At 40.9% G+C, this 25,888-nt stretch overlaps 3 protein-coding genes across 8 annotated transcripts in view; 2 read left to right on the top strand and 1 right to left on the bottom strand.

Annotated features, from left to right (window-relative positions):
• Positions 1-13,151, top strand: part of LOC111566393 (microtubule-associated serine/threonine-protein kinase 1-like) — a 61,482-nt gene extending 48,331 nt beyond the window's left edge. For all 6 annotated transcript variants that reach the window (XM_055005197.1, XM_055005196.1, XM_055005199.1 and 3 more), the window contains 14 exons: positions 905-1,043; positions 1,688-1,820; positions 2,589-2,754; positions 2,896-2,997; positions 4,247-4,369; positions 4,730-4,839; positions 4,920-5,080; positions 5,336-5,589; positions 5,688-5,912; positions 6,719-6,948; positions 7,708-7,830; positions 7,944-8,077; positions 8,180-8,367; positions 9,688-13,151. In XM_055005197.1, the coding sequence (XP_054861172.1) occupies positions 905-1,043; positions 1,688-1,820; positions 2,589-2,754; positions 2,896-2,997; positions 4,247-4,369; positions 4,730-4,839; positions 4,920-5,080; positions 5,336-5,589; positions 5,688-5,912; positions 6,719-6,948; positions 7,708-7,830; positions 7,944-8,077; positions 8,180-8,367; positions 9,688-11,267 (3,668 nt within the window). In that variant the 3' untranslated portion in view covers positions 11,268-13,151. The remainder of the gene's footprint in view (positions 1-904; positions 1,044-1,687; positions 1,821-2,588; positions 2,755-2,895; positions 2,998-4,246; positions 4,370-4,729; positions 4,840-4,919; positions 5,081-5,335; positions 5,590-5,687; positions 5,913-6,718; positions 6,949-7,707; positions 7,831-7,943; positions 8,078-8,179; positions 8,368-9,687) is intronic.
• Positions 13,152-13,280: 129 nt separating this feature from the next.
• On the top strand, positions 13,281-21,896 carry LOC111566401 (cysteine protease atg4da-like). Its single transcript, XM_023266969.3, has 11 exons — positions 13,281-13,434; positions 15,524-15,763; positions 15,861-15,944; positions 16,056-16,229; positions 16,731-17,028; positions 17,114-17,178; positions 17,993-18,120; positions 18,388-18,466; positions 18,561-18,637; positions 20,759-20,878; positions 21,075-21,896. The coding sequence occupies exons 2-11, from the start codon at positions 15,574-15,576 to the stop codon at positions 21,246-21,248; spliced, it is 1,389 nt and encodes a 462-aa protein (XP_023122737.1). The 5' UTR covers positions 13,281-13,434; positions 15,524-15,573; the 3' UTR covers positions 21,249-21,896.
• LOC111566390 (galactosylceramide sulfotransferase) lies at positions 21,477-24,383 on the bottom strand. The gene is made up of 3 exons (XM_035946677.2): positions 24,214-24,383; positions 23,771-24,082; positions 21,477-23,660 (listed from the first exon to the last, which is right to left on the bottom strand). The coding sequence occupies exons 1-3, from the start codon at positions 24,330-24,332 to the stop codon at positions 22,763-22,765; spliced, it is 1,329 nt and encodes a 442-aa protein (XP_035802570.1). The 5' UTR covers positions 24,333-24,383; the 3' UTR covers positions 21,477-22,762.
• Between the last annotated feature and the right edge of the window lie 1,505 nt (positions 24,384-25,888).

The following is a 25,888-nucleotide window of genomic DNA, read 5'->3' on the forward strand; positions in this document are numbered from 1 at the left end:
TAATCCTGCAGCTCTTCCCTCTCTGTTCTAAAAGTAATAATCAAACTCAAAGTCAGCATTCATTTCATTCTAATCTCATTTTGGATTATTTATACTATCTCATCTGATCAGCTCTGTGATTGGCTGAAATCTCCTAGATTTTTTACAATTTGAAAATGGAGCTGAGAGGAGGTACAAAAGTCTACTTTCTTCTCAGACTACTTGAATTACAATACTCTGATAGATATTTTTTTGGCCAAATGATGCCATTAAAATACTGCCTACCCCAGTTTTAAGCCCATTTTAAACCATACTGTGTGCATTCTAAATGTAGCTGAGAACATTAAGATCTAAGCCAAATTTCTTAGCAATTGCACCCAATAGCTGTGGAGATGTTTCACACAAAAGCACAAACGTGATCGTGGTGCTGATGGATAAATCACGGCATCATTAAAGTCAGTATATTTCAGCCTCAATATGAAAAAATCTTGAGATATGTAAGTCTGGAGTGTTCGACTGGCAATCCCCTTCCAAGAGCCATGCTCCCACCACAGGGAAAGGTCTAATAATACTGCTTCTGCTACTGTTTATTTATCTGAGCCTTGGCATGGGCTGCTCATGAGTTTTTCTATTTTCAGTCTGGTTGGTCAGATGGGCAAATATAGTGCAAATTCCCAGTGAGAGTGAAATGCATACTGAAGTGCTGGATATCCTTGAATATTCCATGCAAGAATGATGCAAAGCAGATTCATCGTGCTCCACAGAACTGCACTCACCAAGATTTCTTGATTGCGTCCTGTTGTGCTTGTTGCTCAGTGGCCTAAATGGAAACTAAAATAGTCGAGGACAAGAGGTACCGGGAGACATTCACGGTAATTGCTACTGTCAGCAGCAGGATTAATCAAATCATGAATTGTGCTGGCAGGTGGGGACTGTGCCACTCTGCTGAAGAACATCGGGGCTCTGCCTGTGGAAATGGCACGCATGTACTTTGCAGAAACAGTCCTGGCGCTGGAGTACTTACACAACTATGGCATCGTACACCGGGACCTCAAGCCTGACAAGTAAGACGGAGAGTTTTCACCAAAGAGATGAAACAAACACTATTCTATTGCTATTATGTTGCTGTTTTAACCCTCCTGTTGTCCTCATTTACGGGCACCAAAAAATATAGTTTTTCTTGTCTGAAAAAAATCCAAATATTCAGCAAAAAAAAATCCCCAAATTCCTGAAAATTTGCAAAACCTTCAGGAAGAAAATTCCAGTAATTCCTTAAAAGTTTTATTTTGAAAAAATCCCCAAAATTTGGCAAGAAAATCCTTGTAAATATTTTCAAAAAATGAGTAAAAATCTTCCAAAAAAACCTAAAAATATCTAAAGTGATTACATATATATCAGTAAAACTTCTAATATTTTCTTTAAGAACATTCACATAAAAATCAACCAAAATCCAGCGAAATCCACTGGAGTTTGGTTGATTTTTTTGTGAATGTTCTTAAGAAACATTTTTAACATTTCTTTTTTCCACCAAAAAATGTTCAAAGATTTCCCAAAAATGTTGAAAATGTGGACATCAGAAATTTCACTGTGAAAATATATTTTTTTTTCACATTTTCAAACTTTAAAATGGGTCAATTTTGACTCGCAGGATGACACGAGGGTTAAAAGAGCAAACAAAGCTTTTTAACTCTGCTGTTTCTGTCCTCAGCCTCCTGATTACCTCAATGGGCCACATTAAACTGACTGACTTCGGCCTGTCTAAGATGGGTCTGATGAGTCTGACCACCAACTTGTATGAAGGACACATCGAGAAGGATACTCGGGAGTTTTTGGATAAACAGGTATGGCAAAGACAGAGAGCAGCGTTGAATTCTCAATGACAAAAACTCCTTGTATCAGTGATATGTTAGAACTACGTATTTATCGAAGCCTTTTTAACATCTCTGCACTTGTAGTTAATGTTAGTATTCAGAAAATTCAAATGAATTCAAATCAACACTCAGATATGCAGGGAAGCTGTCAGTCGTGTCCTTTTTCGCAATATTCCAGTGTAGACAGTTCAAATACAATACGATCCCAGCAAAGTTTCAGTATGAAATGCCCTTTGGTGTGTTCATTTCTATGCAAAGATATTCCCCATCATTGTGCGGCAGGCATATCTGAAGCGTGACAAAATGAGGCCGCTAACAGTTGGCAGAACAATAGGCCAGTATTTCCTCAGTTATTGTAATCATTCCTCTTTTAGGTAAGGTTCATTTTCTGGAGCCTTTCATTCAGGGCTCATGCTTTGAGTCTAAGCCTCATTATTTCTTGTGTATACATCATGGCAGCCAGGAATCTGTTAGCATTCAGTGCATGCCCATCTGCACATGAAAACGCTCGCTGGGGCTTTGATGTTTTCTTGGCATCTCGAGGTTGGACTTAAATACGCATGCTCCATATGTACTGTGTGTGTGTCTTACTCAGGGTCAGCGGTTTAAGAACAGTTACTTTAGATGAGACATAAATGGTATTAGTTGCACAAATGCACATAGCTGCAACTGAGACGAGGTTGCAGGTTATTCACAGAAAATCTAGCAAAAGCAAATCAGGTGTATTTTTTCTTTTAGGTATATGGAACTCCAGAGTATATCGCCCCAGAGGTTATTCTTCGTCAGGGTTATGGGAAGCCGGTGGACTGGTGGGCCATGGGCATCATCCTGTATGAGTTTCTAGTCGGATGCGTGCCTTTCTTTGGAGACACTCCGGAGGAACTGTTTGGACAAGTCATTACAGGTGAGCGATCAAAGAGATGTTACACACACCGCACATAGCTAATAGATAAACTGTGCTTCTTGTCTTCCACACAATATTGTCACTTTTTCAACAAAAAATGTGTTTCCTCCTGCCCTCTTCTCTCTCTGCTGTATCTGTTAGACGACATCGTGTGGCCTGAAGGAGATGAAGCTCTTCCAGTCGATGCCCAACACCTGATCTCCTCCCTGCTGCAGACAAATCCACTGGTTCGGCTGGGCACAGGTCAGTCACCAACAGGACATGGTTCTAGCTTTTATGCTTTTTAGATACTCCCCATGTGCATTCATTTCAATTAAATTCAAAGGAGAAGGTTATTTCATACCACAGATTGCAACCGCTAATATTTCGTAGTTTCTTTCCTATGATTTATTTAGAATAAGAGCTAATAATTACAACGCTCTGTTACTTTTCTGTTGAGCTTTCTCCACTCACTTGCTGACTAATTTCCCTGCACTTTCAATTCCAGTCTGTGGTGTTCAGATATTACAGCTGACTCATTATGTCAGTTTTGTCTGCTTAGTCACATTAGTTGAGCTATTCCACAATTTTTCCATGATCTGTTTGGCTGCTGTACTTGCAAAAGAACTGTAACTAAGTGCAAGTTTGTGGACGCTTACTTGAGTATGAAATATACATGTTTTTCTCCAATACATGCATTTGACAGCCAAGGATTTGGTATCCGAAACATATGACAGGCTCATAAATTAAACTGCATATTTGCTGTATATACCAACAGAGCTGAAATCATGTGTCAATTCACAAAAAAATTACCTGCAGCTATTCTTATAATAATGTAAAAAAAGTCTTTTCATATTAATATTCCTCAACCTTCATGATTCCAGTTTCTTAAAAGTGAGGATTTGTAGCCTTTTCTTTTCATTTTGGGTAATTATTTTGAGGTTGTCACTGTTGGTTTAATAAACGCTGCATTGATGTTGTGTCACTTTGGACTCTGGTAAACAATATTGTCATTTCTCAGAATTTTCTGAACTTTTACAAATAAACAATCAGTCATTTGAGAAAATAATCACCAGATCGATCATTCAGCAACAGTCATTAGTTCCATCCCTAAACTAAATTGATATGATATGTAACACTGTGAAAGTCAATTTTTTTACTGCTTTCAATACATTTTCTAGATTTTCTGAATAAACCAAAACTACAATGTTTCACGCAGGAGTTTACTTGTAATGGAGTGTTTTTACAGTGTGGTGTTACTACTTTTATCACAGTTAAAGTTCTGAATACTTCCTCTACCAGTGGAAGGACCCCTCTGGTCATCTTTGATGACCTAGAACACTAAGTGTCATCCTGCATGTTGGCTTCCAGGTTCAGTTTACCCAAATACGTCAACTTCTGTCATGGTTGAAATACCTCTAGATCCTTCAGGGCTGCAGTTACTACTTGTCTGTCTTTCCTCTGCTCCTTCTCTATGAATACATCCTTTCCTTTCCTTTTCTCTGCCCTCAAGGTGGTGCTTTTGAAGTGAAGCAGCACTCATTCTTCACAGAGGTGGACTGGAACAGCCTGCTGAGACAGAAGGCAGAGTTCATCCCTCACCTGGAGTCGGAGGAAGACACCAGTTATTTTGACAGTAAGTTTCCCTCTGGGAACACAGGATGCCCTGGGAAACTTTGATTCCGGGATCGGAAACACAGAGCTCTGGCAGCTTGGGAAATTCTTAGTCATCAAAACAGCTCAGCATCTTCTGAATCATCCCGCTCTCCACCACCCTCATTACAGCACTCATGTTATTAGGAGAACTATGCTAGATGCAGGAAAGTATTTATTAGCGTAGTGCACATTTTTAAACTTGGATGCATCAGAAGGCCAGCGGGGGAGACTTCGACTGCTTTAGTCTCATGGAATATGGGCCAATGCCATTAGATGGAAATGTGTGTGATTATAATTTGTGCTCTTCTTGATTTGATGTCTTGCTGCTTGTCATCACCAGCACGCTCTGAGCGCTACCATCATGTGCAGTCATACGACGAAGACGATACCAATGACGACGAGCCCGTGGAGATTCATCGCTTCTCATCCTGCTCTCCTCGCTTCAGCAAGGTCAGGACCTGACACCTTTTGCCTGGAAAAACACTATCATTGTCCAAAAATGCTAACTATAATGTTGTGTGGACCTGAAGGTGTACAGCAGCATGGAGCATCTGTCCCAGCTGGAGCATAAACCCCACACAGTGACTCTACGGGAGCACAAAGTCCCCAGAGAGGATCGAGTGGCCAAGAGAGAAAGCCTAGGAAGTGTCACCCTCAGAGACAAGAGCTGGAGGACGGGCTCCCCTGAGATGTGAGTGCAGAGGATAGAATCGGATAGTTTCAGTGTATTTTTATCAAGTACTTGTTTTCAGTATCACAAAAAAATAATGATGAAATGTATAACACCAATAACAGCATCATACAAATGAGACAAAACATACAATCAAATGAAATAGAGAAAAAACAGGTGCATCAGCGTGTTCCACTGTATTTATTTATCACATAACAGGGAAGTATTAGGATATATGCTCTGTGTACCTAAAGTATTGCTGTTTTGCTCTTTTAGGAAGCGCTTGTCCTGCTCTGAGTCCTCCTTCACTGAGAGCGATTCCAGCCCGCCGTCTGGAGCCCGAAGACGTTTTTCCGCCCTCATGGATACGTACCGCCTGGCCTCCCCTCTGGAGCTGGACTCTGAGCTGCCTGTTCCAAGCAAACAACCTCCAATGAAAGCAAGGGGTACTTCCCTGGAAGGAGCAATGGGTGCCATCTCATCTCAAGGCGATCTGAGGTCTTTCCTTAAAGACAGCAACGGCTTCACAGGTAAGAAGAGACGAAGCAGCACATCAAAACCTAAACATATTTGATTTAAACAGATGAGATCAGCATTTATTTACTGTTGGCTTTCATGTCTCTACCAGACAAACTTTTGCGACCCGCTGATGCATCACTGCCGCTGCCAATCAGTGCTACCATTCTGGGGCTTCCGGACCCTCTGGGGCCCAGAGGGGCCACTACAGACCTGGTACTGCGAAGAGCTCGCCACCAGCAGCTCTCAGTTGAGGGAGAAAAACGAAACTCGCGACCAGGAACCAAAGTTATCAAATCCGCCTCTGCTACTGCGCTGTCTGTCATCATCCCTGCAGGTAAAAGCATGCGTTGCACTGCATTAGTGAGTGGTTGGTTTGGCAGCATCTGTGTTTACTGGAAGCAAGAGCCAGCATGGTTTAATAGCTAATGGATCATTCCACCTCAATTCAGCAAATTTTAAAAAAAGTTCACGACTGATCATCTCATATTTGTCAGATTTTTTTTTCTGTGCATATGAATATTATTAAGTAAAACATTTGTAAATTCAGGGGTCATAGGCAACATTAGTTTTTGAGTTAAAAGTTCTTAAAGAGGGGTGGATTCATGTCTATTTTTGCGGCATTTTCTTCATGCCAGTCTATGGAGTAATGTTTGAAGTGCCATAATGTTGCAGATGATCAGGTGTGGGGCATTCAGTGAATTGAGTGGGAATGACCCGAATTTCACAGAATTCTGTGAGCAGCAAAACAAACTATTATTTAAATAAAGAAGCTGGGCAGTAATTGTACTTTTTCCATCATTTTTTGAGCAACCCGGGTCTCATGTTATGCTGCACATGGCAGCACAGTGAGGGTGAAAGTTAGTCACTTTGTTGAGAAGTCGAATGTGAGAAACGTGACAGTTGTCTAGTTTTGTCGATCCATTTTTAAATAAACAATGCTGGTAACAAAAGCAGGGAATTATCTGACTACTTCATGATATAAGTTAACTTGTGTTTCAGCGGTTAAATATTTCCAGTGAGAAGCTGCAGCAGCAGGAAATGTGTGGGTTGCATTAGCGGTAACTTAATAGTTAGTTAGCAGTGACTTAACAGACATTTAATGCTGTCATGTAATTCCTCCTCCATCATGTCTCTCTTTAGTGGAGCAGCATGGCGCCTCCCCTCTGGCCAGCCCCATGTCTCCTCGCTCCCTCTCATCCAACCCCTCTTCTCGTGACTCCTCCCCGAGCCGAGACTACTCCCCCATGGTCAACATCCTGCATTCTCCAATCACCATCCACCGCTCTGGGAAGAAGTATGGTTTCACTCTCCGAGCCATCAGAGTCTACATGGGAGACAGTGATGTGTACAGCGTGCATCACATGGTCTGGGTGAGCAGGCAGAGCGAACGGCATGCAGAGATCTTGATGATTCTGTTCAGCACACTGAAGGAGAAATATGTTTACTAATGTCTAAAACCTTTTTTGTAGCACCTTTCCTACAAATCAAAAACATGCAAATTAAAAAGTGCTAACCAGAAATATTAAAATGCAAGAAAACAGGTTAGAGGAATAAAATAAAACACAAAATCAACTTTCAATGAATAAAACAATGTATACTAATGAATGAAATGACTGCAGACCACTTGAGAGTCTATTGTAGATGTTAAAGGAAGCTACATCTCTTTCAGTCATGAAGAAAAAACAAAACATTGTTAAGTTAATTAGGCTAATCTGAGTCTTAATCTTTAATTAATCAGTTAAGTTCATTTTACTGACATAGTCAATATGCATACTGAAGTTTGAGTAATTATGATCATCACTATGACAATAATTAAGACTTTGCCTGAGATTGAGCCTGTTTTAAGTTAATTCAGAACTCTTTCAACCAGCATCATTACTTATTATTCAATTTCTCCCATTTAATTTGGAATTTAACATTTTTAAGACAGTCTAGCGATGCACAGTTGAGTATCATCTGCATATATAGGAAATTTGACTTAATGTTGTTGCAAAATATGGCTGAAAATGAAAAGTGGTGTGGTCCAAGTATAGAACCTTGTGGAATACCGCATGCTATGTAATGGGTATTAGAACTGATCTGTCTCAGTGGCCGAATCTGTTACATTAAATCTCCTGTTCTACTTACAGCATGTTGAGGATGGAGGTCCTGCCCAGGATGCAGGACTCAGTGCTGGTGACCTTATCACTCATGTAAACGGGGAGTCAGTTCATGGTCTGGTCCATACTGAGGTAGTGGAGCTCATCCTCAAGGTAAGGGAGATCAGTGTAAAGTTAAAAATATCTAATTTTGAAACTATATTTCTATATTTTCTTCAAAAATAATATGATTCATTTAAATTCGTGTAAATATATATCATCTTCAGAGTGGAAACAAGGTGACAGTTACAACTACTCCCTTTGAGAACACCTCTATAAAAGTTGGTCCAGCCCGCAAGTCCAGCTATAAATCCAAGATGGCCCGACGCAGCAAGAGGGCAGGAGCCAAGGAGGGGCAAGAGTGCGTTGCTGCAAAATAGATGCACTTTTTCACCAGAGTACATTCTCCTTTTAGCTTTTAAATGCCTTTATTCTCCTCACATTGTTTGTTTTTGTCTTTCAGTAAGAAGCGCAGTTCCCTGTTTCGGAAAATCACCAAGCAATCCAACCTGCTCCACACCAGCCGGAGCCTCTCCTCTTTAAATCGTTCTCTATCTTCCGGAGACAGTCTGCCTGGTTCCCCCACCCACAGCCTCTCGGCCCGTTCGCCCACTCAGAGTTACCGCTCAACCCTGGAATCCTCTTATCTGGGTTAGTATGAAAGGCTGAGATTACGTGTGCCTGTTATTAGCTAGTCGGGCCTAAAAAATAAATACATGAAAGCAAAAACAGATAGTGGGTGTATTAAATGCTTTGATATTTTATGTTTTCCTTTATAAAAATTAGCTCCAAATTGTTCGTGGAAGAAGCACTGCTTTTGGTTAGGCTGCAACATTGGGCTGAGAACTATGGAGCAGTCTTTAGTACTGGAATGTAGTGGGCAAACCAGTGTTGCAAAATCCTGGATAATGTGGTGAAGAAGAAGGCTGCTAATTAAAATGTGTTTCAGAAATTCCAGCAGCAGCGTTTCACTGACCTCGAGTACACTTCTTCATCACTAGAGCAAGCTCTAAAGTTGCCCGGTTTATATAAATGTTTTAAAGATTAGAGTAGCATGCATGCTATGTATGCATATTGTAATGTTATATACATATATACATACATATGTAACCGGTGGCTTTTTTCTGCATTGTGAATTTAGCTGACACATAGATCTCATTGGAAGCGATCTCTGTTTATTCTCTCTTTACAGTAGACAAAAAGACACACAAAATTGTCCGTCTTATAAACTTGGGCTCCTCTCCTTTCAAATACATGAACAAAAATGGCAGCTGCGTAAGGCGAGAAACAGTCACTGGGCATACAGTAGATGTACAGTACAAGGTGGAACACATACCTTTACAGTCGACAGGAAAAAACACAAAATTGTACATCTTATAAACTTCGGCTCCTACAGATGCACATATCAGAAATGGAAAGGGAACTCGTAAGTGGAATTACATAACATTAAGACACAAATCACAACTGCACAATCTCGGCCAGAGGTAAGGGCGGTAAGGAAAAACACATTGATAGGACGCCGTGGGGTGACTAAAAGTGCACGTAAGGGTACAGGAGCTCTCAGCAAAAGTTCCGCACAACAACTGGGAGGCCGATAAACTTTGTGTAACCATAACAAAAGAATAATAAAAAATATATATGATATTTTATATATTACTAGTACCATAATTAATAATAATACCACTGCTGCACTACTGACCCTGTTTTTTTTATTTTTATATATATATATATATATATATATATATATATATATATATATATATATATATATATATATATATATATATACACCTTCCTGTATGACCTTCACAGCACATTGGAAGGTCAAGGCCTTATAATATTACAAGGAGAAACCCAACAATTTCCTATTGAGCAGCACTTAGTGACAAAATTGTAATAAATTGAATTCCCAACAGCATAGAAAGACAATTTTTAGAACAAAAAAAATCAAATATCCTCTTCCCTCCTCAGGCACCTCATCCCAGAGCAGCTCTCCAGCGTCCAGCACTCCCAACTCGCCCGCAGCCTCCCACCACATGAGGCCCAGCTCCCTGCACGGCCTGTCTCCCAAACTTCACCGCCAGTACCGCTCTGCTCGTTGCAAATCTGCCGGCAACATCCCCCTGTCGCCTCTGGCTCACACCCCGTCCCCGACCACCTCCTCTCCTCCGCCGCTCACCGGCCACACTGTCGGCAGCTCCAACACCACGCAGATGTTCCCCGCTAAGCTGCACTCCTCACCTCCTGTCGCCCGCCCTCGCCCCAAGAGCGCCGAGCCGCCCAGGTCCCCCTTGCTGCAGCGGGTGCAGTCTGCAGAGAAGCTAGGAGCACCGATCTTGCCTTCCTCCTCCTCCTCGTCATCGTCGCCTTCTCCTCTCATGGGAGGGGTGTCGTTACGCAAGCATAGCCTGGAGGTGACACATGGGGACTACAGGAGAGAGTCCTTCCATTGCGAGCACAGTCTGCAAAGTCTGCTGGAGATGGAGGGAGAGAACGGACCTGCTCCCCCGTCTCCCTCATCATCTTCCTCCCCCTCTCCGCCCATGGGAGGAGAGATCGGAGGCCTGAAGCCCGTGAGGAGGCTGGGAAGGCAGGAGTCACCGCTCAGCCGTGACACACTTCTAACAACAAGGGAGAAAGATACTCAAACCACAGCGTCTGAGCTCACTGGGTCACAAACTGAGAGCACCGCTCCTAAAGCAGAACCTAAAACCGGTGTTGTTGACGCAAGTAAATTATCTACTGCTGAGGTTGTGAGGAGTAGCGCAAAAGCAGTTGACATCAAGTCTAGTGCCTCATCCACAGAAAGCAAGCCCAGTCCTGTGACCAAATCTCAAAATGTAACCACCTCAAGTTCTGAAGCAACCAAGAGTAAACCCAGTGAGAAAGTCTCCACTCTGGGCACAACAAAGGGACAAAAGGATACTAAGCAGCAGAGTGCACAAACAGACACTGGGCCTGCAACTAAAGCTCAGGAGAAGCCTGAGGAGAAAGGGAAAGCTACTGCAGACAAAGGCTACATGCAGAAAGCGTCATCTACAGAGCAGTCCAAGCAACGTAAAGGCACAGATGCAGTAGAGAAAGGAGGCATCGGTGATAAAGCTACTGACACAACCAAGATGAAAGGACCTGCACCCCCAGTTCCAACCCAGGTTCCAACCCACGCAGTAGGCAGACACAAAGAGCCAACACACAGCTACAGAGGGGCCAAAGAGGAGAGGGCACACCTGGAGGTCCTGGAGGAGAATCCCATGTCTCCCTCCTCTAATGCAGCCTCGCCGTGCTCCAGCAAGTCCCGGCCCATGTCTCCTGGGGATAAAGGCAGCTTTGTTACCCAGCTCACAACTGTGGCCAAAACAGTGCTCGGGCCTATGAAAGAGGGGGGGAAGGTAAAAGACACCTCCAAGTCGAGTGAGGAGAAGCGGGGAGGCGCGGCGGGGAAAACAGAGGCTTCGACTGGGGGAGTCCGCCGGGGGGCTCAGACGGCAGCCAGCGCCGGTACGCTCCAGTCTGATAAAGGAAACAGTCGCAGCTCCAAGTATCATTCATGATCAGAGAAGCTGCACAAAGAGTGAGACTCTCCCATGTAATGCCTTTTTACTGTAGCATCACACTGACATATCATGACTTTAAAAGACGGGAAGACAGAAATGCCTGAAGCAAGAAAAAAAAAAAACACCAAAAAGATGACATGTAGACATATAAGATGTAAACACAGATGCATCTGTTGGAAAATGTGTGCACATGGTGTCCCAATGTAGACCTGTGTATGTACTGTATGTTCATCACGATATGTTGTATATAGTCGATGCGTACGTCCCGATGCATGTTTGACGCTGTACATGGAAAATGACAGAATATTTAAAAAGAAGATGAAAAATATACAGCAGACCTTAAGGTAGAAAACACTGTGAACACCTTTTCAACCGAACACATGCAAACTTGTGTGTAAACAGGTAGGATTCTGTTTTAAAATGGGCATTACAGATTTCACATTTCAGATCAGCTCTAGTGCCATTGTTTAGTTCAGTACGACACGTTTCAGTTGCTAAAAGGGATCAGGCACAGGAAGATTTTTCATATCATGCACTGAAAAATACAACCAACATACTGGAAAATGGACCAAGATACCAAAATGCTTGGGAATGGAGGGAGGATCCGCTTCAGATCTGTTTAAGGGCTGAATTTCAGTGGGACTGAAAGAGGTAAATAAGATGAACTTGCACAGGGACACTATGCAATGTGCTAACGATGCCACTTTTTTGGTGTCCCCAATTACTACGTTTACATTGTGCTCGAGACAAGAGGGAGAAAAAAACAAGGGGAAAGGGTTGCAATAAGCCAGGCAAACACATTTTGTTTTCTGCTGATCATAGTGAAATGTGCAATTATATATTTTAGGCTATTAAGTGCATATATAAGCGTGTTTAGAGGGTCATAAAGAGACAAAGAAGCATAATGAAAGTAGCACTTAGAGGAGAGTACGCTCTTTCACTCATTCTTTTCTATTTATGCAGTTTATTGTTTCGTGTGATGGAAAGTGCCAGTGTTTTTTGTTTTTTTTTTTATTTAGGGATAATGTGAAGTTTTTGTTGTTTTTGTACTTACATGTACAACAATATGCAATCCAAGAGTGCCCAGTTCCATGAAACAGAGCCTCCTTGTCTGTGAAATCGTAGTAGATGATATACAAAGCCAGGAGTAGGTTTGTCAAGAGCATCTTAGCAGTGAGTTCTTGTTTGTTGTTGTGTGTTAAAAATGATCTTTTGGGACATCAGGCACCAGACCTGTCCTAGACTGCCACCTTGTGGACCACACTGTACGGCACCAGAGGTACAAAGAAGGATTCGTGTACATTTTATATGTAGTCTGACGTAGTTTGCCTGTAGATCCTCCCACTCCATACGTCATAATTCTGATGCAGAATTCATTTGATGATGAACACAGATCAGTCCCAGAAAACAGTCTTTCTTTTATCCTTTGTTTATAATGTAGTAGTTTAAAGTCACATTAACCCAATGTTTGGACTTTAAACACCAGTGGTTTTGTGTGTGATGTGAGAAAATTGCACTTTATGTCGTGTCAAATATTTTTATTTACATTGTCATATATTTCTATTTTGGTTTTTTATTCATTCTATTTATTAAACTTGTTTTATTTAATTGAAAACTGTCTTTACTACTGACATTAATTTATGACTTTTACATCTAGACCGAGAAAACTACCAAAATCTGTGAGGCTAACCCATCTTGTGCAGTTTTGACTTGTCATACCATGAGTCTGAAGTTGTGATATTGCCGTCACGTCCATCTTTGTCCAAGTGTTTTTACAACAACTGTTACTCTGACTGTTGTTGTCCATCAGCCACTGTTGTGAAAAATCAATGCAAAAAAGCCTGTAGTGCAGAGATGTAATAAAATGCAGAGAAACCCTCAGTTTGTCTGTCTGACTGCTTTGGTCTCAAACGTCATTGAACATCTACGAGCCTGATCGAAGCTCGCTGTGATTGGTCGTCCGTTGGCCAATCACAACAGCGCCGACACGTGACCGGCATAAACAGGAAGTAAATGACTTTTCTCTGATCCGCTTTAGTCAGAGGAGTTCGGGGAGCGAGCAGAAGTGACACTAAGAGAGAGAAAAACACGCCAATATCTTCAATATAAGTATTCAACGACTCTTTCTAATTAATGAAGACAGAATGAAGATGCCACAATGAAGGTAAACCTGAAAATGTATGCATTAATTAAACACGCCATGGCTCCTCTGTGTCTCTTTTTGTATGACAAATGCTTAAATAAAAGTGATATTTCATCACTTTAACTCATGTAATTAGTAACTTAAATTTTTGGAATGACTGACAGAGTTGTCCGTGATGTATTTTCAGGAAGCATGCCGTTCATTGTAAACACACTGTACTCCGATAACTTAGAAGAACCGAAGAGCTACATAAATTGAATATTTTACCTTTAACGTGATTGAATTTTATTGTAATGTTATTTTTTTCCCACATGGGTCTTTGATATTTTTGCTTTGGCATGCAAAGGCAATGAAAATTGCATTTTGGCCAGATATTCTTAATTTTATTACACTCAGTGTTAAGCAGTACTCAGATAGTGAGATTTAATTTTTTTTTTTCAGTTTTATGGTAATTTATGCTTTTAAAGTCCGACAGTCATTGGTTTAAACCCTGAAAACATATCTCTGTGTATCAGAGTTCCATATTTGTACGTAATATGTTTTTCTCACGAAAATAATCCCTTCCTACCACAGCAGCATTGGACTGCCCTTCTTAAAAAAAATTTTTTTAAAGCATCCTCCCCGAAATTAAAAAAAAAAAAACAAAAAACAACGAAACCTGTTTAGCACTCGTATGTTATCATTGTGTGCATGATAGCAGTGTGAATGTGGTTAGTGTTTAACTTAAAGTCCCTTTATGGTCATTGATTTACATCTAATAATTCATCCATGTGTACCAAAGTTACACATTTAGACTTTTTGTCCATTAAAAAAATTCTTTCTTCCTGCCTTAAAATGGCTTTGGAATAACTACAGCATTGCCTCCTTTAGAATGTGCAGATTCATGAAGTTCCTTCCTCTCTCTCCATTCCCTATTAGGAGCTCCAGCTCTGCTCAAACGCTGTAACTAAATCTGTGACAAAATAATGATACAGAAATTCCCACCCTGCAAGCTGACAGGATTGGTTCCATACATCTGTTTCATATGAAATCCCAGGAGGCTAAACACAGCTTCAAAGTAGAAAAGTTTTTTCACTCATAATGTGTCTTCTAGCCAATACAAACACCAGACAGACATGTTACAAAGTGAAACAGTAATTTTCATAGGAAGTGGCCATAATTCTGACAGATATTTGAGAGAAATATTGCATTTTTTTCCATTGTGGTCATCAGTCTATATAAAACCATGTAATAATCTTACAAGATGCAGTGCATTTTTAAATATTAAAGAGTGGTTCCCAACCTTTTTGACTTGTGACACCATACAGACATATAAATTGTTAGATAATATACATTGTGATCGTAAAGGATTTCTCCTCTAAAAGATTCAGGTTGTTTTGTCTGAATATCAGTAAAAAATAGACAGCTAAGGGAACTTCTGAAAAATGAATACTAATTGGTCTGGTAGAATGTTTTTCTCCGTTCTTATGTCATATATCATCTCTCATCCCCTTAGATTTATCTACTCACCCCTTTTAGGTGCCTTCCTTTTAGGTTAGAGGCCACAGGACTAAACTACCCAGCTGTTTCTGAAGTAAACTACCACAGTAAAGTTCTGCTTATGTGGTGATGCCACAGTACAGTCACATGGGCCATTTTCCTGCAGTCCAATAATTTTTTGTACATTTTGTAGAAAATATGTATATTCTTTTCCGAAGTAGTATTTCAAATGTAGGACTTTGCTTGTAATGCATTTTTATATTGTTGTATCAGTATTTTTCATTTGAATTAAGCACCTTGCTCACTTCTGATACATACTTTCTATTGCAGTTGCACATATTAATATATGTCGACTACATGTTGCCGCTACGATGTATCAGGCCAGATGTTGGTGAGAACAGAAAACTAGCAGCTCTCCTGTTCCTCCTAAATTGACATGTCTGACATTCCTTAAGTCACAGGGTCCAGTCACATGTTGTCTGTCTTTACTTACCGCCACAGAGAATTATTGACTTTGCTGTGGTTGGCATTAATCAGATGCCGTCGCAGTACTTGCTTGGTTGCTTGTGTCTTGTGCGTATACTGAGAATTGGTCTGTGTTGGGGTTTTTTTCTTGACTGTATCCATGTAGGCTGCTATGGTGATGAGGAGCCATTCTTCTCGTGGTCATCGCCAGTTGTTATGAATCCAAGCACCTCGTTTGCTCGCTGCGAGAGCCAGTCTTCTGATGGCCTCCCCGATGACTGGCTCTTCCTCTCCTCTGAGTCTGCAGGGCCTCAGGGCCAAGAAGTGAGCCGGGATGACCAGGAGGCGGAGGACAGAGGCAAACTGAAGTCCAAGTTGGTCTCGGCATGGAACAGTGTGAAATATGGTCAGTCTCATCTAAGTGACATTGAGACAGTATTTTGTTAGTACTGATCTCTGCTCTCTGTGTTAAAACAGTTTCTCCTTTTCTTTTATTGTATCAGGCTGGTCCTTGAAGCAGAAATCTAAATTCAGCAAGAGCTCTCCTGTGTACATGCTTGGAAAGTCCTATGAGCTCAAGGATGAAAGTGAGGCGCCCTCTTGCTTCAGCAGTCTGGAAAATAGATCTGAAATTATGTATTTTATGTGACTGTAAAAGCAAGGAGGAAATTTGAATACATTTTCTGTGTCTGTGTCAGGGGAGAAGGAGCATTTCCGTCGCTCCTTTGTATCTCTGCTTTGGTTAACGTACAGACGGGGTTTCCCTCTGCTGGCTGGCTGCTCGTTGACCACAGACAGCGGTTGGGGATGTGTTCTGCGAACAGGCCAGATGCTGCTGGCACAAGGCCTGATCCTACACCTGATGCCACCAGGTAACAACACACACAAATCCAACAGTCCAGTCAAAGTCAAGTTGCCTGCTGATTAAACCACTGTACACACTGGACACTTTACATTCTAACGCCATTCATCATATCTGGTAGCTCATCTGCACCTACTTATGTCATTTGCACATCTAAGCACTTTCTCATTTGCACATTTCTGCATCACTTTTGTATATTCTTGTATATTTTGTTAATTTTTTTTCTTTCTATATTATATTTTTTATATTCTTATTTTATGTTACCTTCACTCTATACCCTACCCTAATATTCTGTGTTGTCTTTTTGTTTACCCCTTTGTTGAATATCCTGCTGCTGTAACAACAGAATTTCCCAACATTAAAAATGAAAACCGATTTCTACTGTTCACTGAAGCAAAATACAAAGCACTCTATCCAGGTCACATGATTATCTGTTTGAAATGTCTTGTATCGGAGCTTTATTTATTTAACATCTCACATTACGCATATAACTTCTTTATATCTTCTTTAGGTTGGACTTGGTCTGTGAGTCACCATGCGGTTAAAGATGACATGGAGCTGCTTCGCCCTTCAGACAGTACAGAATATGGATCGAAATTAAACGAAAGGGCAAATACCAGAGGTCGAAAACTGAGCCTGGGTTCCCTCCTGGACAGACCTATGGAGGCTACACACAGAAGTATGATATCCTGGTTTGCGGATCACCCTTCAGCTCCTCTTGGGATACACCAGCTCGTGGAGTTGGGACAGAGCTCAGGGAAGAAGGCTGGGGACTGGTATGGTCCTTCCATCGTGGCACATATTCTCCGGTGAGAATTTAAGTGGTATTGTAGAAGTTCGGTTATGCTGAAGAGCTTTTATCAAGCTGTAACAATAAATGTAATTCTGTTGCAGGAAAGCTGTGGCAGCTTCAGCGGACCTTCCCAGTCTAGTTGTGTATGTTGCACAAGATTGCACCAGTAAGTATTTACTGTCATTAGAGTGTTTGCTCTGTTCTGAAGGACACACACATTTCCTTTGGTGCTTCATAATTAATTAGACTTTCCTCTGCAATTTAATTTACTCTAGCATGTTTATTCTTGTTTCGTTAATAAAGACAGTTTAGGACAAAATGAACACTGTCATTATCATAGACAATATAAAAGATGGATGTAGCCACGGTGACGTCACCCATTGGTTTTCTTTGATTGTCATTTTTAAGTCTTGGTGTTGGAAAAGTGGCCGTCGCTGTCTTTGTTTTAAGATCAGGTGTGATGAGTGAAAGGTGGATCTGACTGAAAATAGTACAGTACAGTAGCAACCTGTCAATCACTGCCACATGCTGCTTTATCGTCTAGTTTTATCTGACTGATACCATAATTTGAACTGTCTGTACAGCTTTGCTCAGTGGCATTACTAACATGCAGCTCAACAAGTTTGCAGATGTACATAGTCAGACTCAGCTGAGAATTTATAACCTGTTGCTCATAGAGAATATAGTCCTGAAAGGAATTGGTGAAAAGGTGGTGCTTGTTCCAGCTGATTTAAATAGTAGTATCTGACACTGAGTGAGGAATTGTATAGTTAGATGGCACAGCCAAGAATGATTTCCTGTGGTGCATTTTGGTGAAATGAGTCTGCTGTTGAATGAATGAAAGAATTTTACTTTACAGTACAGCTCTGTAATCCTTTTGTTGGTTGTTCAATCAGTTGCCTGCATTGAAGTTGTGAGGATTTATTGAGCCATTTAGACAACATGCCTCTTTATATGTCTTTCCTTCTTTATGTGTTCAGTCTACTTGAAGGATGTGAGAAGGTTGTGCGAGCGGCCTTCTCCTCAACCCTGGAAGTCTGTCATCATCCTGGTTCCTGTCCGACTTGGTGGACATGATCTCAATCCCTCCTACATCAGCTGTGTCAAAGTATTGAAACTTTATTTTTATGCATGAAATCTGTGTAAACTGAGTAATTTATAAATAAGTGTCTCTCAGTGTGGTGCTTGTTCCGGTGAGTTTTCAGCAAAAGTAACTTATTGCATTGTTTCTTTCTGCCAACTGAGTGGTTGCAGAGTTCAGGAAAAATCAATGTCATCCAGACAGAGATGCTCAGAAGCATAAAAAAAGCAACAAAAAAAGATGCCTTGCAGCTACAATGAAAACCAAAACGTTCTGTGTGTGTTTTTTCCACAGAGACTCCTGATGTTACAATGCTGCATTGGAATCATTGGCGGCAAACCGAAGCACTCTTTGTTCTTCGTTGGCTTCCAGGGTATGCTCAGCACATCGTGATTATTGTGCTCAGCTGTTTGATGTCAGTCCTTTCATTTTTTTTTTTGTCTTCCTCTGGCTCTGCTGTGAAAAAGATGACCATCTGCTGTACCTCGACCCTCACTACTGTCAGCCCACAGTGGATACAACAAAGAAGAACTTTCCCTTGGAGGTATGAGGTATCATTTCTCTTCTTTCACTTCCTCTTCTGACAGCTGTTCTCAGTCATGAAATCAATGGTTTCCACACATACTCACACAGCTTTTTGAGATGAACTTTTGAAGTACTTCCCAGTATTTTATATTCTATTTAAATATTTTTGCATGATAAACTTTTGACTCCAAGCCTTGGGTGTAGGAAGCAATGGTGGCCACCTAAAGTCATGACCGAGACCAGAGTGTACCTAGATCAGACCAGACCAAGACTTTGAGGGGTTTCAGCCAAATCAAGACGGCCTGAAGTCAGTTAGCATTGCAGAATTTACATACTGTTGTACTTTAATTAGGGTGCTGTTTTGCAGATGAACTCTTTGCGGTTTAGGTAGCAAAACTTTGTCATAACAGATCTGACTGACATCTCCTCCCAGACAACTACAGCTTGTTCTCCTGTATGTTACATTCTTGGAGTGTATGCGAATAGGGGCAGGGACATTCAAGGGGCTGCTAACAGTAAGAAAATTTCAATTGTACGGGCAAGACAGAACAAAAATGTGGTTGATTCCAAGACAAGACCAAGACATTGACTACTATAACACAAGTAGTCAAGTTAGGTTGCGGTAAGGTTGAGGTTAGGCCCTCATTTAGCCTAAGCAGACAGCAGCACTGGTACATTTTTACTTACAAAGCAATACTGGGTAAACTCCCTTCTTACTTGTGTCATTTTCTATCATCTACCAACAACTGTCTGATTTTTGCTCATCTACATGACTGCTATACAGGGCACTTCTCCTATTTTGCACTCTGTTCTTGGAATAACCCTCAAAGCACATTACAGGTTAATGATTTTGTCTCTCTGTGAGAGTTCAAAGTTCTCATCATGATGTGTAACTGAGGATTCCAACTGCTATACCTAGGCTGGATTTAGTTTTCTGTTTTCAGTCTGTCTGTGGTTTAATGTGTTTGACGTTTGTTCCATGTCTGTTGTCAGGATCGATCCGGTCTCCCTCAAAAAGAGACTTTAAGCTCAAGATACCTCCTTGTTAGAAAAAGGTTAAATAAAGAACAATTTCATCAAAAGTAATAAGCCTGGGTTAAGGTTAGGTTCTGGTTAATAGACCCCCAGAATCTTCTCCCAACTATAGTTTAACCGTCAGTGTTTTGGTTTGTTTAACTTGTCCTAAGAAATGAGACATTTCAAAAACTTATCCATTACTTGTGGCGACTGTGGCTCAGATGAATGAGTGGGGTGTCCACTAATCGCAAGGTTGTCAGTTAAATCCCCTGCCCCTCCACATGTCGAAGTGTCCTTGGGCAAAACATTGAATCCAAAGTTGATGGCACCTTACATGGCTGCTCTGTCGTCAGTGGTGTGCGATGTGTGCATACACTACCGTTCAAAAGTTTGGGGTCATCCAGACAATTTCATGTTTTCCATAAAAACCCATACTTTTATTCATGTGCTAACATAATTGCACAAAAAATTTTTAATCATCAATGAGCCTTTCAACACCATTAGCTAACACAATGTAGCATTAGAACACAGGAGTGATGGTTGCTGAAAATGTTCCTCTGTAACCCTATGGAGATATTCCATTAAAAATCAGCTGTTGCCAGCTACAATAGTCATTTACCACATTAACAATGTCTGGACTGGATTTCTGATTAATTTAATGTTATCTTAATTGAAAATGTTTTTCTTTCAAAAATAAGGACATTTCTAAGTGACCCCAAACTTTTGAATGGCAGTGTCAGTGCAGACCATTTACTTTTAACCAACTTTTTCAACTCTTCATCCATTTTTATGCCCTCTGTTTCAGCCATTCCCTCATTACTTTTAGCTGTTTCAACAATTTGTCCATTAAATTTAGCTAATTGTTTTCACCCGCCAGCCTGACTCAATATGTAGATGTGTATTTTTAATTAAATAGTGATCAAATTTCTGTTTATTCAGATTGGTTAAGTTTGTCCACAGTACTTCCTTGTAGCCTCAGTAGTACCTCATTGAGGAACAAACATCCCTGGTCAATGTAAACTAGCTGTAGCATAAATGTTGACTCAATAACATCCAAATTAGAGCTACAGGAGTTTTGTCTCTGAATGTAATGAGATCTATTTTCTCTCCACTCCCTTTGCAGTCATTTCACTGTAAATATCCAAGGAAGATGTCTTTCTCTCGCATGGACCCCAGCTGTACCATAGGATTCTATGCAAAAGGACAAAGGGAGTTTGAATCATTGTGCACAGCTGTTAATGAGGTAAGTGTTTGAGTCTTTATACATGAAAGCTGAGCTTTGTGGAAATGCTGCTGTATAGCTTTTGGACCACGTAATAGGATTTTTATCAGACCTGGTGTATATTTGTCTTGTTGCAGACACGGTGGTTAGACGCCAATGTCATTTAACGAAGCTGACGATTGGCCACTTGAGTTATTTTTCATTCTGTCTCCCACAGGCTCTGACCACATCTGCAGGGACGTATCCCATGTTTATATTCTCAGAAGGAGAACGTCAGGAGGAGGTGCCGGGAAGCAGCACAACAACAAACAACATCACCTACATACGGAGGAAGAACGAACTGAAAAGAGTCGACACTAACAACAGCATGGATGAGTTTGTTCTTTTATGAATATGAAGATCAAATGTGCCCTGAGGGGTGTTTATTGATAAAAGATAAGTGTGACATTTACACTGTGTGGCAACTACTGAGTGTAAGAACAACAAATGTCCTCAACGTTCACAAGCAATCAGCTGGAGCGACTCCTTCAAGGTTTTGTAGAATGAAGCAGTCAGGTAGCAGTAATAACACTACTATATTTTTATTGCTGGTTTGTGCACATTTGTATTTTTATTTATCGTTTTAATATCATTCCATTGGAGGACTTTGAATTCTGATTTTTTTTTCTGTCGTCATCTCGAACTATGCTAATTCAGCCAGAAAAAGGTACAAGGGGTGATTTTACTTTATCGGTTTACATGAAGGAATATCAAACCGCATATTCATCCTAGAGGCAAAGTTCAAGCAAGCGTTGACACACAGCCTCTCACTGCTTCAGATCATGTGATGGGATGCTGCACTTTGGATGGATTAGAAAATTGAATTCTTGGGAACATGTGACTCTTAAAAGAAATACTGAAAGAAGTCTTTTGTGGGTATGAAACTTGTAAAGTTAAGAAAAAAAGGAAAAATTACAAAACTTACTGAAATTATTCTTAAAGGCTGGATTGTTTTTCTCGGCTTTTATTTAAATAAAGAGTTTACTGAATAAGAAAATGATTAAGTTCTCTCCTCTTTCATTGATTAAACCCTAAAAACGCCTCTCTCTCTATCAGTGTAGGGCATTTAGACGTTTTTTCCATATAAATAATCCCTTCCTGCCTTAAAAATGTCTTAAATGTAACTACACAGTTGTTTCCTTTACAATATGCAGATCTATGAAGTCCCGTCTCTTGCTCTATACATCCCTCTCCCCTCGCTGCAGCTCAAGCACACTAGCTCACCTTCCTACCTGCTCAAACACTGTGCATCTAACTACACAAAATTATAATAATACTGGGGTTATTCAGCCACATATGTTGGAACCAGAAACTGATTCTGAAGAATGATGATGCAGAAAACTTCACCATGCAAGTTGGCAGGATTGATTCCTTTAGTTTGTTATTTATGAAACTCTAGAAGTCTGTTTTTGAGACTGTCATCAATACGTTGCAGTCTCAAGAGTGAAATGCTCAGCCACGGGGTTGATAACGGTTTATTTCCCTCATGGTGCATATAAAAAAAAAGCACTATATAGAAATCTTAAGGTAAAAAAATTTGATTTTCACTACCGGGGGTCTTTACAGCACTGCTGCCTCCCAGAGCTACTAGCATGGCCATGAACTCTTAGTCTTGTTTAACAAAGACCTGCTAAATGGTTCGGCCTATTACAGCCGCCATATGAGTGACCCAAACAATGCTTGACGCTTGAGTCATTTTTACTAGAATAATGAAAACAAGCATAATTCTGGAATAGAAACAGATGAAACACCCTCTACCATAAAATATAAACTACTCTCTCATGCATAGAAATTAAAAATACACAAGCTTCCCCCTTTTCTGAATGCCTTTCACAGTTGTAATTTTCATGCAATCCCTTGCATGGATTACGCTGTCGGCACAGGCCTCATGGCCCGGCCATACTGCTGGAAATACAGATGTGCATGGTAGTGACGTTCAGGCAGCACAAACCTCATACAGAATCCCTGATCCTGTTTGGTCAGGTTTCCCTGAACATGATATCCCAGGATGGTGGCTGAATCAGTCTGCACGGGTCTTAATAAGTCCTCCAGTTCCCCAGGTGGCACTTCTTTTCTAGACACACATTTCTGCCTGATTCTGTCAGTGGAAGCCCTCAGTCGAGCCACGTCTTTCTTTAACCTCTCCATACCATACCGTGCTGCCTTCTCCCAGAACAAATGGAGGAAAAAGTCATAAAGCAGCACGTCCATCCTGTTCCAGGCTCGTATCTTGGCTTTGGTTATATCATCCAGTGGAGTCAGATCCTGAGCAGAGCGAGTGTTGAAGTGTACGTAGGCTAATTCCTCCAACTCCAGCTTCAGCAGAGCCCCCAGGAGGACCAGGGACTCATCAAAGTGCTCTGCGATCATAACCAGCTGGAAGGTTTCCTCCAGCTGAGTCAGGTCAGTCGGCCAGGAGTCCCACTTCTGGCCGTCAAGACCTAAATCAAAGCTCATGGGATTCTTTGCAAGGCCATTACGAGGCTCTTTAGGATCCCAGAATGACTCTGGTGACTCCAGGAACATCGACAACGCTGATCTGTGCTCTGCTGCCTTTTTGGCTAAGGTGAATGCAGGAACAGTTGAGGTGTAACAAGAGAAAACAGACTCAAATGTCAGTACAGGATCACGAAGGATGGTGACGTAGATGGTGTTTGGTAGCATCATGGGTCTCAGCTCTTCTATGTCCAGACGCATGTGGCTACAAAGGATGTCAAAATTGGAAGAACCTTCTGGCAACTCATCCACAAAATCTGCCCTGAATCTGAAAACAGAGGAAATAAAAGCCGTACAGTATTCCATATTGTTTGATGGTGGTGCATGTGACATCAAAATTCAGGACCTATGTATCTAAACATAGTTACATTTGCCTACTTATCTGGATAGCTGAACTGGTAGGTGTAATAGGGGAAAGCAAAAGTGGCTCCGTCCTTCTCTCCCATGCGGAACAGCACATTTTGGACAGTGCTGCCTCCTGTCTTGTGTGTTTTCAGGAATACAACAGGTGGAATGTATGACCAAGTGAAGTGTATGGAGTCCTTTTTAGCCTGTGCAGCCAAGGACGGAGTGACCCTTCTCTCTTTGTGGTCTTGGTATAAGTTAGCAGGTCTTTGCTTGGCATTGACGGCTAGTTCCTGTCTTTCCTTCAATGACGTCTCACTCCAGCCTTTGTGAAAATCATTAGAGCTTTGACAAGAAACCAAAAAGAACAACAAATTACTTTTGTATGAAGTGATTTGTCAATGCTTGACATTGTTCTGTGTTTTTATTCCACGAATGGAGGTTAGACTGCACTACAAATTCATCCTGTTACTTACCCTGAATGCTGCAATAGGTGAGTACCCACAAGTATAAGAAGAAAAGTAACCCCCAAGATCAGGGTGACACCCGCCACACGGTGTCTCCAAACCTGCGAGGCCAACCAGTGGAGGGTCATCTCTGAGAAATCCAACCTAAGCCAGTCTTTGCGATCTTCTTCCTTTGTTTTCTACCAACCAACATAGTGCGAAGAGCTCCTTGGCATGGGATTGTGTACAGTGCGGCTTAAGGACACTGACACAGCTTTGACCTCACTTGTTCTTAAGCTGATCAGTCACATGTCAAAGGGCCTCCAACCTGCAAGGGGAGAATAATTTGCTATTATGCAAAATACAAAGACAGTTAAAAAGTATGCCTGAATGCCAGGGTTACAGAGCGGTGACAGATTAAAGGGAAAACCTGAGGTGAACCGATGATTCTGTTGTACTGTAGGGGTCATTTTGCTGGTATGGTTTGGGTCCACTTGACCCCTTAGGGGGAAGGGTCACTGCAATAAATATACATTTGTTCTGATTGATGATCTTTATTCAGTAATGAAGCATTTCTGTCCTGATGGGAGTGGTATCCTCTGGCTTGACAATAGTCCAATCCATTGGGCAGAAGGGATCATGTAATGGTTTGATAAGGTAAATCCAATTCTATGGCCTTCACAGTCATTAAATCCTCAATCCCACTGAACACCTACGGGAGATTTCTTGACCAGAGTGTTAGATAGTGCACTCCATGATCAAATACCAAGTAAAATCTTTTAGACGAATGATGTTCACCATCTCAGTAAATTTCAGAGACCTAGAGAGTCAATGACAAGGTACACTGAAACCATTCTAGTGGTACAGCACTTTCCTAAGAAATGTTTTGTTGGGTTTTCCTTTAATTTGTCATCTGCCTATGAAATTAAATATTCCACCCTACTATTTAGGTAATTGTGTAGTATGGTCTGCTTTATGCAGGTAACTGTAAGTATAATATAACAGGATATTGCACACTTTTAAGTCAATGAAAAGCAATATTAAAGGGACCTATATTAAAGAGTGGTACACTGAAGTACTAAAGAGGACACAAGCAATGGGCTATTTAATTTATCAGTTTGGATAGTTGATTGACAAAACATTTATTTTCTAAAACCTGATCTTATTTTTAAAGGATAAATGCTGGTTGTACTTTCTCATAGAATAAAATGTCCTTGTATTCTTTGTTTTGCATGATATTAAACACAAATCGTGCCTCTTTTTTATGCATTTCCACCATTTTGAAGACCAGGCAACAAATTTGTTCAAGTATCTGGCTGATTAACGAACAATGAAACCAGTTCCTCCATTGCTGAATGGTGCTTTTCAAGCTTACAAATACAAGTTCTGACAACAGCAATACTGACATAACATCGAAAACTGTACACAGTTCCACCACCACCATAGGCTTATCTTTCAGGAGGGATACGTGCTCATCAATAAACCATGAACTGCTTTAACATTTAGTACTCATAGAATCATCAATGCCTCCGACAGGGGCATGTTTTTTTTTTCAGTATGTCATAGCTACGTGCAATATGTTCTGATTGTTCATCAAGTTTTTGAATATGAACAGAAATAATGCTGAAACACCAATGAGATATTAAAGTACGGGGGGTTATTAATTAAGAAAAATGAAATAACTGGTCATTATTGTGAATAAGTG

The sequence above is a fragment of the Amphiprion ocellaris genome, chromosome 19, assembly GCF_022539595.1.
Source record: "Amphiprion ocellaris isolate individual 3 ecotype Okinawa chromosome 19, ASM2253959v1, whole genome shotgun sequence".
NCBI classification, from domain to species: Eukaryota; Metazoa; Chordata; class Actinopteri; family Pomacentridae; genus Amphiprion; species Amphiprion ocellaris.